This window comes from Talpa europaea (genome assembly GCF_964194135.1).
Source record: "Talpa europaea genome assembly, chromosome: 4".
Classification (NCBI taxonomy): Eukaryota; Metazoa; Chordata; class Mammalia; order Eulipotyphla; family Talpidae; genus Talpa; species Talpa europaea.
In genome coordinates this window covers 85078589-85097763 of record NC_140070.1, presented here as the reverse complement: position 1 = coordinate 85097763, position 19175 = coordinate 85078589, and the positions used below count along the sequence as shown (strand labels likewise).

The 19175-nt window shown below is 37.5% G+C and overlaps 1 protein-coding gene and 1 pseudogene across 2 annotated transcripts; both read right to left on the bottom strand.

Moving 5' to 3' along the window:
- Positions 1–5146: 5146 nt before the first annotated feature.
- Positions 5147–7607, bottom strand: LOC311169448 (nucleoporin NDC1-like; annotated as a pseudogene). Its single transcript has one exon. The product of its transcript is annotated as a nucleoporin NDC1-like (transcript).
- Positions 7608–15418: 7811 nt separating this feature from the next.
- On the bottom strand, positions 15419–16348 carry LOC311169963 (olfactory receptor 5H2-like; the record flags this gene model as incomplete). Its single annotated transcript, XM_084232241.1, has 1 exon — positions 15419–16348. The coding sequence occupies one exon, from the start codon at positions 16346–16348 to the stop codon at positions 15419–15421; it is 930 nt and encodes a 309-aa protein (XP_084088367.1).
- Positions 16349–19175: the final 2827 nt, after the last annotated feature.

Sequence of the window (19175 nt, the reverse complement as noted above, 5' to 3'; positions counted from 1 at the left end):
TGTGTCTGTTCTTGTTCCAATACCATGCAGTTTTGATGATTATGGCTTTGTAGTATAGTTTGAAGTCTGGGAGTGTGATGCTTCCATTCCCTTTTTTTTTCAGGAGAGCTTTGGCTATTCAGGGTTTTTGGTGATTCCATAGGAATTTCATCAATAATTGTTCTATGTCTTTGAAGAATGACATTGAAATTTTTATTGGAATAGCATTGAATCTGTATATTGCTTTTGGTAGGATGGCCATTTTAATAATGTTTATTCTTCCAATCCATGAGCATGGGATGTCTTTCCATTTCTTTGTGTCTTCTTCTATTTCTTTAAATAGTGTTTTATAGTTTTCTTTTATAGGTCCTTTACCTCTTTTGTTAGATTTATTCCCAAGTATTTGATTTTTTTTGTTTCGATAATAAAAGGGATTTTTTTTATTTCTTCTTCTTCAGATTTATTGTTTGTGTATAGGAAGGCTACTGATTTTTGCATGTTGATTTTGTATGCTGCTACTTTACTGAACTGATTGATTAGTTGAATTAGTTTTTCTGTGGAGTTTTTGTGGTTCTCTATGTATGTTTTTTTTTTTTTATAAATTTTATTGTTATATTCCCCATACAATTGCAGCCCCCCCATTCTGACCCCAATCCCTCCCCTCCCGCCCCCGCCCCCCTAATAGTGTCTCTGGTTCATAGTTTTTTGTTGATTTTGATTTTCACTTTCTTATAGTTATTCATTTTCCTGGTCCCTTATTTAAGTTTTCTAGATTCCTATGAGTGAGACCATCCAGTATTTTTCTTTTTCTTTTTGGCTTATTTCGCTGAGCATGATCCCTTCCAGCGCCATCCATGTTGCTGCAAATTGCATGTGTTTATCTTTTTTGAATGCTGAGTAATATTGGTGTATATGTACCACATCTTCTTGATCCACTCATCTATTTTTGGGCATTTGGGTTGTTTCCAAAGCTTAGCTATTGTAAACAGTGCTGCTATAAACATAGGGGTGCAGCTGTTGTTTGGAATTGATGTTTCTGTGTCCTTTGGATAAATACCTAGGAGTGGAATTGCTGGATCATATGGAAGTTCTATGTTTAGTAGGTCCAGAAATCTCCACACAGCTTTCCACAGTGGTTGGACCAGTTTGCACTCCCACCAACAGTGCAGAAGAGTTCCTTTTTCTCCACACCCTCGCCAACATTTGTTGTTGCTAGTTTTTTTAATATTTGCCATTCTCACTGGTGTAAGATGGTATCTCATGGTAGTTTTGATTTGCATTTCCCTGATGACAAGTGATGTTGAACATTTTTTCATATGCCTGTTGGCCATTTGCATTTCCTCTTCAGAGAAGTTTCTTTTTAGCTCTTCTGCCCATTTTTTGACTGGATTATTTTCTTTGTTGTTGTTGAGTCTCATCAGCTCTTTGCAGATTTTTGTGATCAGTCCTTTATCATTAGTGTTGTGTGCAAAAATGTTCTCCCAGTTGGTGGGGTTTCTCTTTGTTTTTGTTATTGTCTCTTTTGCTATGCAAAAGCTCTTTAATTTGATGTAGTCCCAGCTGTTTATCTTTGCCTTCACTATCACTACTTTGGGTGATGTATATCATCTGTGATAGTGATAGTTTGACTTCTTCCTTGCCTATTTGGATTCCTCGTATGTCTTTCTCTTGTCATATTGCTCTGGCTAGGACTTCCAGTATTACTTGAAAAGCGGTGGTGAGAGTGGACATCCTTGTCTTGTTCCAGATCTTAATGGAAATACTTTTAACTCTTCACAATTGAGAATGATGCTGGCCATGGGCTTGTCATATATGCCCTTTGTGATGCTGAGGTATTTTCCTTGAATCCCGAGAATTTCAAGGGCCTTTATCATAAATGGGTGGTGTACTTTGTTGAAAGCTTTCTCAGCATCTATTGGTATTATCATATGGTTTTTATATATTTCTTTTTGTTGATGTGTTACAGTACATTGATTGATTTTTGGATGTTGAGCCATCCTGTGTCCCTGGAATACATCCTACTTTGTTGTGGTGAATTATCTTATGGATACATTGTTGGATTCTGATAGCTAAAATTTTATTGAGGATTTTTACATCCGTGTTCATTCGGGAAATTGACCTGTGGTTTTCTTTTTTTTATGTTGTCCTTTTTCGGTTTTGGTATTAGTGTAATGTTGGTTTCATAGAACGTGTTTGGTGTTATCCCTTCCTTCTCAATTTTTTGAAAGAGTTTGTGAAAGATAGGCACTAAGTCATTTCTGAATGCTTGGTAGAATTCATTGGTAAATCCATCTGGTCCTGGGCTTTTGTTTTGGGGGAGGGTTTTGATTACCATTTCAATTTCACTGCTTGTAATTTGTCTGTTTAGGTGTTCTATGTCTTCTTTATCTAGCTTTGGGTGATTGTAGAGTTGTAGGAATTTGTCCATCTCTTCTAGATTGTTGAGCTTGTTTGCATATAATTGTTCATAGTAGTTTCTCATTATTCTTTTGATTTCAGCTATGTCTGTTGTGATTTCTCCTCTTTCATTTGTGATCCTATTTATTTGTGTCTTCTCCCGTTTTTCCTTTGTGAGCCTATCTAGGGGTTTGTTTATTTTATTTATTTTTTCAAAGAACCAACGTTTGGTTTCGTTGACCTTTTGGATTGTTTTATTAGTTTCTATTTCGTTTATTTCTGCTTTGATTTTTATTATTTCTTCTACTGGTTTTGGGGTTTTGTTGTGCTTTTTATAGTTCTTTGAGCTTTGAGATTAGTTTGTTTCTTTGAGTTCTTTCTTGTTTGTTGATGTGAGCCTGTATTGCTGTATATTTTCCTCTAATTACTGCTTTTGCTGCATCCCATACATTTAGGAATTTGGTGTCCTCCTTGTGACTTAAAGTATTTTTTGATTGGTTCTTTGATCTCCTCTAGTCCACTTGTCTTCCAGTAGTATGGGTTTCAATCTCCATGAGGTAAGAGAGTTCCTTGCCTTCTTTTTATGGTTTATTTCTAGTTTGATGCCTTCATGGTCAGAGAAGGTGGTTGGTATAATTTCAATCTTGGCGTACCTGTTGATATATGTCTTGTGTCCCAGTATGTGATTCATCCTGGAGAATGATCCGTGTGCACTTGAGAAAAATGTGTACTCAGATTTTTTGGGGTTTAGTGTTCTATAGATGTCTGTTAAGTCCAAGAGGTCTAGACCCTTGTTTAGAGCTTTAGTCCTTACTTGTTTTTTGTCTTATTGATCTATCCATTGTTGATAGTGGTGTTTTCTCTGATGTCTGTTTTCAGAGATGATATTGTTGTCTGATACATTTTGGTGCTCCTTTATTTGGTGAGTATATGTTAATAAGTGTTATTTCTTCTTGAAGTATTGTCCCCTTGATCATAATGTAGTGACCATCTGGGTCTCTTTTTACCTTTTGAGTTTGAAATCTGTTTTATCTGATATAAGCATCGCTGTTTCGGCCTTCTTCTTTGGTACATTTGCTTGTAGGATTGTTTTACATCCTTTTTCTTTCAGTCTGTTTTTTTCTTTTGTAGTTAAGTGATCTTCCTGGAGACAGCAAAAGGTTGGGTTTTATTTCTTAATCCAGCCTGTGACTCTGAGTCTTTTTATTGAAGAGTTTAGTCTGTTTACATTTAGGGTTAATATTGATATGTTAGCATCTGCATTTGCCATTTTGTTTGATTTTTCTGTTTTATTTATTTATTCTTTTAGTAAGAGCTCAATTCCACTTCAGATGTGAAGAGAAAAAAAATGACATCAGCCTGAATACTCAAAAACCCTGACTTTTGGGAAACTGTCTCATAAAGATGCTTAAAAGGCCAGGAGGATTTATTTATAATTTGGCTTGTGTGGGTGAAGGAACAACAAATAAAAGGAATAAAGGTAAAATACATCAAGTAATCAGACAAATGGTAGATATACATACCACATTAAAGACTTATAGACAATACGGTACTGACTTTAAAGAAAAAATTGAGAAGCACTAGAGAGAAAAGATAATAGAAGAATTATAAGGGAGCAGATGAGTCCAGAGCTAGTCCAGTGAATAATATCTACCAGTAGAATTTCTAACCTTTCATGTCTAAAGAAGTTGATCTAATAAATTATCAAATTACCTCATTCACTTTCAGGAAATACAATATACTCCCAGGTACAGTAATCCCTCTGATGTTTTAGTTTCACTTGCTATTTGATGAGTAAGTTGTTTCTGGCTGTAAAGATTTTCTTAATATATTTTAATTATCCAGTTAGCACCTCCCTTTGTAAGGCCAAACAAGTTTCACAAAATAATTTGATCAAATGAAGATGAAGGGTGGGGACAAAAGAGGGAAGTTTCCTGTTTTTTCTTGCAAAACTTTTCTGTCTTAAAAAACTCTGCAATCACTTAATATTTTGTTTCAGAAAAAGAAAGCAAATCTACTTGGGAAAAAACCCGTATACTTATTGTTTACTAGCATGATACAAAATAAATTCATAGATGTTAGTCAACTGTCTTTCGAAAACCAAATGTGAATGTTTAATCTTGTAACTTAAGATCTATATTTTCCTACATTCTTTTATAGAGTTAGCATCTGTAAATTGAGACCTTTTTTTGGGACAATCATGCAAATTTAATCTGTCCCTGGAAATAAAACACAACCTAATAGATTAACAAAATATGTCCTCTAGACAATATTTTTCTGTGACATTTTCTCCACTGTTACCATTTTTATCCTTCAGTAAACAAAAACTACTCTTAAGAAGTTTATGTATTTAGTTTACAGAGAACTGAACTCTCAGAACAATTAGGGAGGAAGACTGGATCGAATAAACTGATTTTTCCTTCTGAACTAGCTCTACTACTTTCAAAAATAAACTCTAAAAAATTTCTAGTTATTATCATTAAGCTTTATAAGTTACAGACATTTCTACTGTCATAGATATTCTGTAAAACTGAATAGAGATTTTATTATACCACACACACAAAAAGCAACCAGTACAGAAAAGGCAGTTTTCAGTTATTCTATTGAGAATTTCTTTCCATGATGTCTCCCATTAAAGTATAGTTTTCAAAGCAACCACCACGACAAAGGAAGCATTTAATTAGTCCATTTTCTTCTGATCCAAGAATGCTGAACATTTACTGTCCCATCTGTAATCAGCAGTGTAATGAACACATTTTATATTACTTAACTATTCTTTGAACTCCAAGAACTGTTGAAGTCTTTTCTGATGTTCTGCAGATACTTGCACAGCATTTAGAAGTTCACCAAATGTAGTAGTTATTTGATAAATGGCAGTTTTTAATGATGTTCTAAATGCAAATCTTAATGTTTTATAAGTATCAACAAGGCTTCCTGAAATCCGAGGTAGTTTACTGGAAGCATGAGGAAGTTTAAAGTACTTGTCAACTGCCTTTTGCAGCATCAACAAAGTGTTAAGAATGGCTAGTAATGTAGTCTGGACAACTCCAAATCTATCTTCTGTGAATGATGCTGCTACTAAGTGAGAAAGACCTTCTAATGCCCAAATATTTGGGCATCTGAAAAAACAGCCTGAATGGATGCCTCTGGGTACTTACTGAAAAAAATACATTATTAGCACACGTTTTGACAAGAAATTCTTAATCTGTTCATGTTTATTCTGAATCCATGAATAAATCACACTTGGCTGTTTTACTGTTTTACCCTCAGCACTAATAGTAGTAGATAGAGGATTAGAAAATTCAGTCACTTGCTGATCAGAGGCAGAAGTCCATAATCTTGACCCTCTTCTTACTAGATGAGGACTTTGAGGAAACCCATAGCAGGTGTTTACATCAAAAATTCCAGCCATCCAGTTCACTACACTAGAGCCAAAAGAAGTTCCCATGGGACTTGCAACGTCAGATATAGATAATTTTGAGGGAAACAGCAATGTTTTAACTAATAATGGCACTGAAGACCGAGGCATCTGGCTAGATTTTGGAGTCTGAAAGTAGTTTCTTTTGGAGAATTTAATTTCTTTGGTTCTACTGGACATGATGAAGATACTACTCTCCCATTTGTAGCAGCAGTTTCTTGATAGAGAACCAGTTTCTGAGTCATATCATTTAAAAGATTCAAATATTGCCTTGAAATGGCAGTCCAGTTGTGGGGATGTCCACCTGGTGGGCTAAGCCTAAAAACTTCCTGTCTTCTTGAAGGAGAATATTGAGAAAGCAACATCAGGTCCTGCCAGGCCAAATACTTTATGATGAGGGGAGGATTGCTGTTTAAAACTTTAGGGAGTCATTCATTTGACTTTTCTGCAAATGGTGGTTAAACAGGGAATAGATGAGCCTCCGTGGCAAAGATTTTGAAGAGTATCCATGAGATGTACCACGTCATCAGGAGAAAGACACTGCACGGCCAGACATAGTGGAGTAAAGAGAGATTCAAGAGGCCACTCACAGTGTCAAGTGGCCTATGGAACTGCTCATCTATCTGAAGGTCCATAGCAGTGCTAATCCAAGCTTTGGGAATATGGCCAAGGAAATAATACACAATGCAGAAATTTCTAATCAGGAACAGTGATTCCACACAACTCCGTTTAATTAGTAAGAGCAGAGATCTCCTAAAGCATAAGAACTTGTACTGCTGTGTGATGGGAAATGGAAGATAGTTCATGTTTTTAATAAAATACAGCAGACTATAGCTATAGCCCATAAATTCTCCAGCCAATAAGAAGAAAAGGTGATATTCATTTAAGCAGGTTGGTGCAGCAGGGTTATCTAAACTCTCAGTACCAGTGCAAGGACCACGAGAAAACTGTATCAGCCCTTGGTTATCACTGCAGCACACCAAGCCATCATCATTCCCATTGCAGCATGAATAAATGAGTGCATGAGCTGCTGAGGATGAATAATCTTCTCTATCAGCGCCAGTCTGGAGCAGGGAATAGAAGGAAAAACTGCATAGAATTCCACACTGAAAATATTTATTATTATTGTTGCCACTGACAGCAGCAGGTGGTAAAAGATTACATAGGAACTACATAAGTCATTGAAAGAATCTGACAGCCACTGTATAGGATGAAATAAATCAATGCTGCTGAAGATTATAAATACTGTGTTACAGAAAGGTAGAAGCAGTACTGAGCAGTGAATACTTGAAATTATCATCCAGCCCAAAATGCGCCACAGAATGTCCCGCGACCCGCCTGCGTTGGGCCTATTTGCAGCGGTGGCCATGGTGATGGCGGCCCCTGTTCTCTGTATTCTTATCTTTTGAGGAGTGTCCATATTGTTTTTCACAATGGCTGCACCATCTTATGTTACCACCAGTAGTAATGAGAGTTCCCTTCTCTCCACATCCTCACCATAGTTAGTTGTTTCTTGTCTTTATGATAATAGCCATTCTTTTTATTTTTGCTTTTTTAATAAATTATTTTATATAATTCTTACATCATTTTTCATTTTTGCATAATGTATGCATTTTCATTTTGGTTATATTCCCCATACAATTCCCACCCCCTTTTTCTGACCCTAATCACTCTTCTCTCCCCCCAACCCCACTATAAAGTGTCTCGGTCTATAGTTGCTTGTTGATGTTGATTTTTACTTTATTGCAAGATAATAGCCATTCTTCAGTGTGACATGATACCTTATTGTTACCTTGATTTGCATTTTCCTGATAAGACATGTTGAAAAGTGTTCTGTGCGTTTGGCTACTATTTCTATGTCTTCTTTGGCAAAGTGTCTATTCAGATCCTCTACTCACTTTTATTCAGGCTGCTTATCTTTTTGTTGTTGGAGTTCATGAGTTCTTTATACATATAAAATATCAACTCTGATATAGACAAATATGTTCTCATTTTATAGGTCACATTTCCCTTTTAATAATGGTTCTTTCTTGCGTAGTTATTTAAGTTTGATGTAGTCTCACTTGTTAATTTTTGTTTGTTAGTCTTGCTTCTAGAGACATTCACAAAAATATTACTAAGGCTATTAGTTGAGGAGCTTGTTACTTTTGTTTTCTTCTATGTATTTTATTATTTCAAGTCTTACATTTCAGTCCTTAGTTCATATTGAACTAATTTTTGTGTATACTGTTAGACACTGTCAGGGGTGGTCTGTTTCATTCTTTTCCATGTGGTTGTCCAGTTTTCTGGGCACCAGTTTTTATTATTACATCTGTGTTTAAGTTTGATTTTAGGTAGTTTATTATTCTTTTATGAGATTCCATATTGCTAGGATATTTGATCTGGTTACAAAATGTGCTCTCCTAGTACATTTGGTTACTTCACGGGTGCTTTTCCTTTTGCCTGGGAGGTGGAGCTGTGTTTTTAGTTTTAGGTTTCTCTTTCTAGATCAGGGCCAAGTATGGAAGGCGGGAAGTGCAAAGTAGACCTGTCATGGTATCGTGGGGGAAAACTGAACAGACATTACCATGGTGTTCCTTTTCTTGTGATCAGACTGCATCTTTCTGTGTGCACTTCTGTGTGCTCCCTTCTTTAAGACTTCAGGTCTATGGTTGGACCTCCAATTTCCTTTAAAGTCCTGACATCCTTATGGGGGGAGGACGGAGAGGAGGGATTATAGTCCCAAGCAGCACTGCATCATTTTCTGGTTTGTTGGTCTGTATAGCTTTTTATTTTTTTTAATTTTTTTAAAATTTTTTTTTAATGATTTATTTGTTTATTTATACAAGCACTGGGTACAGTCAGAAGCACGGGAGGGTGAGAGAATTCATCAGGACAGAGCGGGTAGCAGAGCAGGCAGAAGGATCAAAGTACACTGCTGAGGGGAGCAGTGGGCGGCAGGAGAGGTCTGCGCGCCATGTGGGACCCTCCTCAGGTGGCCAGGGAGCAGCCGGGATCGAACCAGTGCTGCAGAGTCTGCGGGCAGCTTCGGAACCGAGCTCTCAACCGCTGCGCCACCAGGGAGGCCCTGGTCTGTATAGCTTTTATCCTCTGCTATGGATTTGGTTAATTTTATCTTCCCTGGCCCACAGAATGTCCAGATTCTAGTTTAAATTGATGTCTGGATGTAGATTTTTTTTTTTTAGGTTAGAAACCTTTATTAGTAAACATCTCATAGAACTCTTTTTTTTTTAAATAAATTTTATTTTTATATTCCCCATACAATTGCAACCCCCTTATTTTGACCCCTATCCCTCCCCTCCCTGCCACCCAGCCTCCATAGAGTGTCTCTGGTTCGTAGTATTTTGTTGATTTTGATTTTCATTTTCTTATAGTTATTCATTTTCCTGGTCCCTTATTTAAGTTTTCTAGATTCCTGCTATGAGTGAGACCATCCGGTATTTTTCTTTTTCTTTCTGGCTTATTTCGCTGAGCATGATTGCTTCCAGCTCCATCCATGTTGCTGCAAATTGCATGTGTTTATCTTTTTTGAATGCTGAGTAATATTCCATGGTGTATATGTACCACATCTTCTTGACCCAGTCTTCTATTTTTGGGCATTTGGGTTGTTTCCAAAGCTTAGCTATTGTAAACAGTGCTGCTATAAACATAGGGGTGCAGGTGCTCTTCGGAATTGATGTTTCTGTGTCCTTTGGGTAAATACCTAGGAGTGGAATTGCTGGATCACATGGAAGCTCTATGTTCAGTAGGTCAAAAATTCTCCACACAGCTCTCCATAACGGTTGGACCAGTTTGCACTCCCACCAGCAGTGCACGAATGCGTCTCTGAAGGTTTGGTAGAATTCATTTGTAAATCCATCAGGTCCTGGGCTTTTGTTTTTGGGGAGGTCTTTGATTACCATTTCAATTTGGCTGCTTGTAATTGGTCTGTTTAGGTGTTCTATTTCTTCTTTATCTAGCTTTGGGTGATTGTAGAGTTGTAGGAATTTGTCCATCTCCTCTAGATTGTTGAACTTGTTTCCATATAACTGTTCATAGTAGTGTCTGATTATTCTTTTGATTTCTGCTGTGTCCGTTGTGATTTCTCCTCTTTCATTTATGATCCAGTTTATTTGTGCCTCTCCCTTTTTTCCTTTGTGAGCCTGGCTAGGGGTTTGTCTATTTTATTTATTTTTTCGAAGAACCAGTTCTTGGTTTCACTGATCTTTTGGATTATTTTTTTAGTTTCAATTTCATTTATTTCTGCTTTGGTTTTTATTATTTCTTTTCTTCTACTGGTTTTGGGTTTTTTTTTGTTGTTGTTGTTGTTTTTCTAGATCTTTGAACTTCGAGATTAGGTTGTTTCTTTGAGTTCTTTCTTGATTCTTGATGTGAGCCTCTATTGCTATATATTTTCCTCTTATTACTGCTTTTGCTGTATCCCATACATTTAGGAAATTGGTATTGTTGTCATTCAAGTCAAAGAATTTTTTAATTTCTTCTTTGATCTCCTCGTTAGTCCAGAGGTTTTCCAGTAGTGTGGTTTCATCTCCATGAGGTAGGAGAGTTCCTTGCCTTCTCTTTATGGTTTATTTCTAGTTTGATGCCTTCAATGTCAGAAAAGATGGTTGATATGATTTCAATCTTGTTGTATCTGTTGATGTTTGTCTTGGGTCCCAGTATGTGATCGATCCTGGAGAATGATCCATGTGTGCTTGAGAAAAATGTGTACTCCGTTTTTTTTTTTTTTTTTTTTTGAGTTAAGCGTTCTATAGATGTCTGTTAAGCCAAAGCTCTCTAGATCCTTATTTAGAGCTTTAGCGTCTTTACTTATTTTTTGTCTTGTTGATCTATCCATAGTTGATAGTGGTGTGTTGAAACCTTCCACTACGTATGTGTTTTCTCTGATGTCTGTTTTCAGAGATGACAATAGTTGTCTGATATATTTTGGTGCTCCTTCCTTTGGTGAATATATGTTAATGAGTGTTATTTCTTCTTGAAGTATTGTCCCCTTGATCATAATGTAGTGACTGTTGGGGTCTCTTTTTATCTTTCTGAGTTTGAAATCTGTTTTATCTCATATAAGTATAGCTTTTCCTGCTTTCTTTTTTGGTCCATTTGCTTGTAGGATTGTTTTCCATCCTTTAACTTTGAGTCTGTTTTTATCTTTTGTGGCTAAATGTGTTTCCTGGAGACAGCAAAAGGTTGGGTTTTGTTTCTTCATCCAGCCTGCGACTCTGTGTCTTTTTATTGAAGAGTTTAGTCCATTTACATTTAGAGTTAATATTGATATGTTAGCATCTGTATTTGCCATTGTGTTTGTCTTTCCTTTATTTTTATTTATTTATTCTTTAATACCTTTTTTTTTTGGCCTTCTTTCATTGTTATTCGTTACTCTGAGGTTCTGGGTTTAGGACTCCTTGTAGTATTTTTTGGAGTGGGGGTTTAGTCGTAATGAAATTCCAGAGTTTCTGTTTGTCTGGGATGGTCCTTATTCTTTCTTCATAGAGGAAGGAGTGCTTTGCAGGATAGAGTATTCTTGGCTGGCATCTTTTTTCTTGGAGTCTGTTGACTATGTCCCTATATTCTCTACTTGCCCGTAGTGTTTCTTTGGAGAAGTCTGATGTCAGCCTAATTGGTTTTCCTTTGAATGTTATCTGTTTCTTCCGTCTTGTCAGCTTCATAATTTTTTCCTTTCCCGGAGTCTTGGGAGGTTTACTATTATGTGTCTTGCTATATTTTTCCTTTCGTCATAGATGTTTGATGTTCTTCTTGCTTCTTGTATATCAATTTTCAGCTCCTTCTTCACGTTTGGGAAGTTCTCTTCAATTATCTCCTTAAATATTTTCTCTGTTCATACATCTCTCTCCTCTCCTTCTGGTATTCCTATAATTCTTATATTTCCTTTCCTCATGGAATCAGATAGTTCCCAAAGTCTTTCTTCTGTCTTTTTCCTTTGTACTTCTCTTTCCTTTTCTGTTTTGGTTCTTTTTATTTCTGTGTCTTCAAGAGTACTTATTCATTCTTCCATTTCATCTAATCTGCTTTCATTGCTTTTCCCAGAGTACTTTAGTGCCTCCATTACTTCTTTGATCTCCTGCATTTCTTTTACTTCCCTCTTTAGGGACTCAATTTCTTTCTTCTGATTGTTTATTATTTTCCCCTTATCATTGTTCTCCTTTATGACTTCTGTCAGTTTTTTAATCATGGCTATTTTAAATTCCCTTTCTGTAAGGCTCAGAAGTTCTTCCAAGTTACTGTCATTGCAACCTGGGGGGTGGTTTTCTTTTTGTGGTGTGCTTTTTTCCTGAGGAGTTGCTAAGTTCCGTGTGGTTCTTCTACTCCCTACTGACTGTTTTCTAATTGGCCTCATGCATTGGGACACTGTGTTGTTGGGACTGGCCGGCATCTTGGGTGAACTTCTCCGCTCCCCTCTGGCTCCTCTGGGAGCCATCTGTCGGTTTCAAGCAGTCTTTACTGAAGAAAGGCCCCTGTTCTAAAATGCTGATGTGGGGACATGCTTCCCTACGCACCTGGTCTGCCCTGGGGGTGGGTTCCCGCTCCCCCTCGGGGCTCGGACTGCAGGCCAGAAGGGGCCTGGTGTGGGCGAACTTTCCAGCTCACCTCTGGCTCCTCCGGGAGCACTCTGCTAGTTTCAGGCAGTCTTTACAGAAGAAATATCCCTGTTCCTAAATGGCAATGCTGGACGCACTCTCTGCGTGCCTGGTCTGCCCCGGCAGTGGGTTCCCGCTACTCCACTGGGCTTGAACTGCAGACCAGAAGGGGCCTGGCATGGGCGAAATTTCCAGCTCACCTATGGCTCCTCTGAGAGCCTTCTGCTGGTTTCAGGCAGTCTTTACTGAATAAATGTCCCTGTCCTAAAATGGCGATGCGGGACACACTCCATTTTAGAACTCTTGATAAAGACAAAGGTAGGCAATATATATGTCCTATCATTTTACTCTGATTAGAAGTCAAACAGAGGTCAATACTATACTTAAAAAGGCATCTTTTTTCAAGATATAATAAGGCTCGATTCAGAAAACAACCAACAGCTAAATCCCAAAACAAAACAAGTCCCTTCTGTGAATTCAAATTCAATACTATTCCTACGTATGTTAAAAAGATAATGGCCCTATTTTTCTTTCACCTGGCTCCCCCTTTTCCTGCCTATACCATATTGTAATTGGTCAGACATATTCTGGCAAATAGGAATGCCATATATATCTGGCTGTGTTTGACGGTATTTCCAGAGGTTGTTGGTATTGATTTGGTAGAATAAGTAAAGCCAGTGTTATTTGTCTTAAATTCGTCTATATTTTGTATCTTTCACCAAACTTCTAATTATGAGACTTCCCTCAGATATTATGTCATACTGTATTCCAAGAGCTATGCTAGTAATAAGAACAAGAATATTTTGTTTTTGTGACAGGAGAGATTGTCATGAGAGAAACGTGAGGGATAAGGTGGTGTGCAGCAACCATCCCAGACCCAGTAAACCATTGGGTTACTACAAATATAAAAGAGTAATACCCTATTTGGAATTTTCTCTATAGGCATGTAATATCATTTTAATTTTACAAAATTTTATAAATATTTATTAATAAGCAGGAGTGTAGCCATTCTACTACCTGTTACAAAATGTATAAAGATTTCTAAATTATAACTAAAACGGTTTGTAGGCCAAAAATAAGAAGAGTAAATAACCTCTTACAAGCTTGAAATGGGGCTCCTATCTCTTTGAAAGGATTGGTAAATACATCATGGAAGTAGTAACATTTGGAACAGACCTGGAAGAAATAAACCGTTTCAATTTTAATGATAATGAGGCAGTAGGTTAGGGAAGAGTCTCTGTGGGGAGACCTACTTGAATGCCAGGATGAAATAATCAATGAGGTTTTTCAACAGAGTATTCAATAATTCTCTTGTGGTTTAACCCAGAGTTCAATAGAAATTGTGAAGAATTAAACTTTATAGTTAAAGCTAGATTTTCTTTGAAGGCATCTCAGCTATGTGGGGTGATATTTATTCATGTAATATCTGGCAGCAGTGACCATTCAAAATAATTGAGAGGGATACGATTTAATCAGAGTTATTTTGCAAAGAATGATCAGGCAGCAATGTTCAGAAAGAAAGTGAACATCAGTGAGCTCAAAGGGATGAGTAACTAAAACTTCTCAGAACACAGAGGCAAGGATTTGAGGATAAGGGTAGCAATGGTATTAGTAAGAATGTGTGTGCAATTTTAATGTTGAGAGAGGAATGGTAGAGAAGGGCCTAAAAAGAGGACACTTATTGGGGGCTTCCCTCGTGGCACAAGGGGTTAAGATGCAACCTGTGAATCTCAGCACAGCCACTACAGCACAAGTTCAATCCCTGGTCAGGGAGGTGACCCATATGGCACAGCAGACCTCTCCTGACTCGTCCACTGCTCCCCTCAGCAGTGTGTTTCAGAGGATCTGCCTGTTCTGTTCCCCACTCTGTCTCTGGGCAATCCTCTCACCCCCCAAAAACTCTGGCCTATACCCCAGTTCTTGTATGTATAAATAAATAAATCTTTAAAAAAAAGGACACTTATATTTTAATAATATGGAATATGAGGAAAACTACACAGCAATGAGTTTTAAGCAGAAAGCAATCAAATTCTTGCTCATTTAATGCCTTTCCAGACAGCAACTGAACAGCATGTCTGCATACCCTCTTAATATTATTTGAACTTTGGTAAGAGGCATCTAAAGCCCCTCAAGGTCAATACACATTCCAGTAACCTTTACATACCAAAGATTTATATCTACTGCATCTTTGTTTTCATTCTGAAGATTGAGACCATTTCCTTCCTAATCTACCTCATCTCTCTCCTCTAAGCCATCCTCATTTTATCCTTCAACGCAATCACTTACGTTTCTGACTTAGTAAGATGACCCCAGAACGTAATACACAGAGATAGAAATTTCCTGAGAAGATAATAAAGAGAGTTATCCTTTGTTACTATCCTTATAGAGTTGCCATATATCCTGCTATTCATGGATGTATTCTGAGGAGGGGCTCCAATTGACTTTGGCCCTGCCTTCACTCTCTGCATGTTTTCTGCATTATGTCCCTGTTTTGTTTCATTTCTCAGAGACACAAGTTTTGACTTCACCACAGAGGTAAATTTCACCAAGTCTCCATAAAATGGAATTAAAGACATTTTGATGCTAGCAGTACTTCTGCAATTGGGCCTGAAACTCAAGCACAAATGGGCCAACACTGTGCATTTCAATATGATACGAGTCTCCAGGCTGCTCACTTATATTCCCAATGTTCATATTCAGGTGCATCACAGAGACACAGCCTATTTTAGCACTTAATTAATGTATTTATAAAGTCACTTTGAAGAACACCATAAGCATGTAAAATGTTCCACTTGTTTCTTCCTTTAGTTATTTTAGTATGTTGTGAGCACTTGATTAAAATTACTTGTATGTTTTTAAATAACCTAACAAGCTTTAAGGAGTTCATTACGTATTTACAAATTAAGTCATTAAAGTAATAGGAAAATTATCATAGCAATAAGGTTTGAACTCTAATCAGCACATAACAAACAACACCTAATACGCACAATTTTGTGACTGCTTTACTTGAGAACAGCTATTAGTATGATGTCTAAACGTTTCTCTTTATCAATTTTGTCACTGAATCTATAACTTTCTTATTTCTCAGGCTGTAGATAATTGGATTTAAGAAAGGAATTATGACAGTGTAAAATAGTGAGTCTGTCATATCTTGATCTGCTGACTTTACAGAAGTAGGGCGCACATACATAAAGAGAAGAGGGCCATAGTATAAAGACACAGATAGAAGGTGGGCTCCGCAGGTTGAGAAGGCCTTCTTTATACCCTCTAGAGACTTCTTTTTTAAGATTGTAAAGAGAACCAGTGTATAAGAGACAAGAACAGTTGTAATAGTGAATACCTGAATGGACCCAGAGAAAATATAAACTATTAGAATATTAATGGAAGGGTCAGTACAGGAAATCATAAACAAAGGTTCAATATCACAGAAAAATTGATGTACTATGTTGTCATTGCAGAATGTTAATCTGAATACTAAACCTGTATGAATCATGGAATGAATGATGCCACTTAGAAATGAGGAGACTATTAGCTGGGTGCATAATCTGTTGGTCATCATCACTGGGTAACGTAAAGGGTTGCATATGGCTACATAGCGATCAAATGCCATAGCTGCCAAGAGAAAACATTCTGTGGTCGCACTGAATGCAAAAGAAAAGAATTGCATCATGCATTCCGAAAGATGCATTACATTTCTCCTGGCAAAGAATTTGACCAACATGTTGGGTGTCACTGAGGAGGATATTAAAGCATCCACAAAGGCTAGGCTTCCAAGGAACAAGTACATGGGGATGTGAAGTTGAGAGTCATTCCAGATGAGAGCAATAAGACCAAGGTTCCCCACGATGGTGAAGAGGTATATCACCAAGAACACCAGGAACAAGGGGATTCCCCACTCCTGTTGATATGTAAGTCCTGTGAGAACAAACTCTGTCAGCAAGGATGCATTTTCCTTTTCCATGTCTCATTGGATGTTCCCTGAAATGAAATGCAATAAATATCAAAAGGCATTCATAGTGGATTTGTAAATTATAAATTGGCAGAGGCAATCAATTTAAAATAAATGATATCCCTATCAGAATGCCCTTTCAGTTTGAAATAATATTACTATATAGGAGGTAGCTACTTTGGGGATTTCAACAATCAGTATAAGTACAATATGTTCAGCTTAAAAATATACAGGAACTAATACGTTATAAAAAGGAACTACTGGACCATGCTCAAAAATTAGGAGGGATGTGAGAATTTTAGGGAAATTTTGAGACCAAAATATGGAATCTGAGGCAGTTGAATAAACTTTAAAAATCTGGATGATAATAAAATTGAATGTCATGTGAAGGATTTTGAGCTTCTTTTGTCAGGTAAGACACATACACTGAAATACTGCAAAGCCATTTTTAAATTTTATTTATTTTATTTTTAAGATTTATTTGTTTACGCAAGAAGTGTGGTACAGGCCAGAGGCCGGGGAGAGTGAGATAATTCATCAGAGACAGAGCAGGGAGTGGAGCAGGCACACTGAAAACACTGCTGAGTGGTGCAGCAGGTGAGACAGGAGAGGGTGTCTCCCTGACCAGCTGGGAAATGAACCTGGCTGCAGAGGTGCAGACAGCTTTATAGCACTTCGCTCAACCTGCTACAAGGAGGCCCAATAGAGTGTATTTTCCAGGTCAATGTTTGAGGTTAATAGTTAATTTTTGAGGTTAATGTTACTAAATATAGACATCATGGATAGGAAACTACAGTCAAAGCACTGTTCAGGACAATGTAATTGGTGTGTAGTGGATTTCAAAGCAGATTACATGTCAGTGTCTTGTTTTGAGCAGTACCATTGTGAAGTTTTTTTTTGTTTTTTGTTTTTTTGTTTTTTAAAGATTTATTTATTTATTTGTGCAAGCACTGGGTACAGTCAGAAGCGCGGGAGAGTGAGAGAATGAGCCAGAGCCAGAGCAGGGAACAGAACAGACAAACTGAGGAAATACACTGCTGAGGGGAGCATTGGACTTGGCAGGGGAGGTCGGCGCACCATGTGGGACACTCGCTGGCAGCCCAGGATGGAATGGCATGCAGAGACTGCAGGCAGATTTGCAACCCAGCACTCAACCTCTGTGCCATCAGGGGAGGCCCCCATTTTGAAGTTTTAAGGTAGAAATTAATTCAGTTTGTCAGAAGGATATAAGAATCAACACTTAAAAACCAATACCCTCCACATGATTAAAATGTGAAGTATTCCAACACTAATGATAAAGGACCGATCACAAAAATCTACAAAGTGCTGATGAGATTCAACAAAAATAAAGAAAATGATGCAGTCAAAAAATGGGCAGAAGAACTAAAAAGAAACTTCCACAAAGAAGAAATGCAAATGGCCAACAGTCATATGAAAAAATGTTCAACATCACTAGTAATAGGGAAATGCAAATCAAAACTACAATGAGATACCATCTTACACCAGTGAGAATGGTACATATTTAAAAAACTAGCAACAACATATGTTGGTGAGGTTGTGGAGAAAAAGGAACTCTCCTGCACCTTTGGTGGGAATGCAAACTGGTCCAACCACTATGGAGAGCTGTGTGGAGATTTCATGACCTACTAAAGCTAGAGCTTCCATATGATCCAGCAATTCCACTCCAAGCTATTTACCCAAATGGCACAGAAACATTAATTCCAAAGGGCACCTGCATCCCTATGTTTATAGCAGCACTATTTACAATAGCTAAGCTATGGAAACAACCCATATGGCCAAAAATAGATGACTGGATCAAGAAGATGTGGTACATATACACAATGGAATATTACTCAGCAATTAAAAAAAGATAAACACATGCAGTTTGCAGCAACATGGATGGAGCTGGAAGGGATCATGCTCAGCGAAATAAGTCAGAAATAAAAAGAAAAATACCAGATGGTCTCACTCATAGCAGGAATTTAGAACACCTATATAAGGGACCAGGAAAAAGACTAATTAATACAAAGTAAAAATCAAAATCAACAAGCAACTATAAACCAAAGACACACTATTGGTTGGGGGAAGGAAGGGGAGAGGAAGGACTAGGGTCGAAATAAGGGGGGGGGTGCAATTGTATGGGGAATATAACCAAAATGATAATGCATACATTGCAAAAATGAAAAATGATGTAAGAATTATATAAAATAAAGTATTAAAAAATAAAATGTGAAGTGCTCAAGTTGAGATAACATTCCTAGCCCTTGGGTGATAGGACCTTGGGAGTGACAAGGAAGACAAATAGAGGCAAAGGGTTTTAGACAGTAGAGATATGAGGACTCTGTGACTTTAGACATGCAGGGCATGTCAGTGAAGCAGAGAGGACTCACCTGATTGAGCTGAGGGTCATCAAAAATTGAATCAAGAATTCAGTGGCAGTGCTATTGTGGAGAGTGTCCTCTGAACATCCAGGCAAAATGACATTAGTGGCAAGAGTCTACTAGATTTTAACGGAAATAATATCAAGAGTGATGGGGGAGACTGAAATAGGATGTCCATTGAAATGTGTGCAGAAAGAGAGGAGGGAATAGAAAAAAACTTGAAGGTATAGGAAAGAGATTACAAAGAAAATGCACAGCATGTATTAGATGGCCAACATCTGATCCCCTTTTCTACCACCTAATCTTTGTGGCTTGCAGAGTTAACCACCCAGTCAAGAAGCCCAAAGAGCTAGAAACTCACTTTCCCATTCCCCTTTGTCCTAGAGTGAGAAGGATGCCTGGATTTGGCAAGTCGAATCACTAAACCTACATCTGGAATATGGGGAGAGGAATAAAGA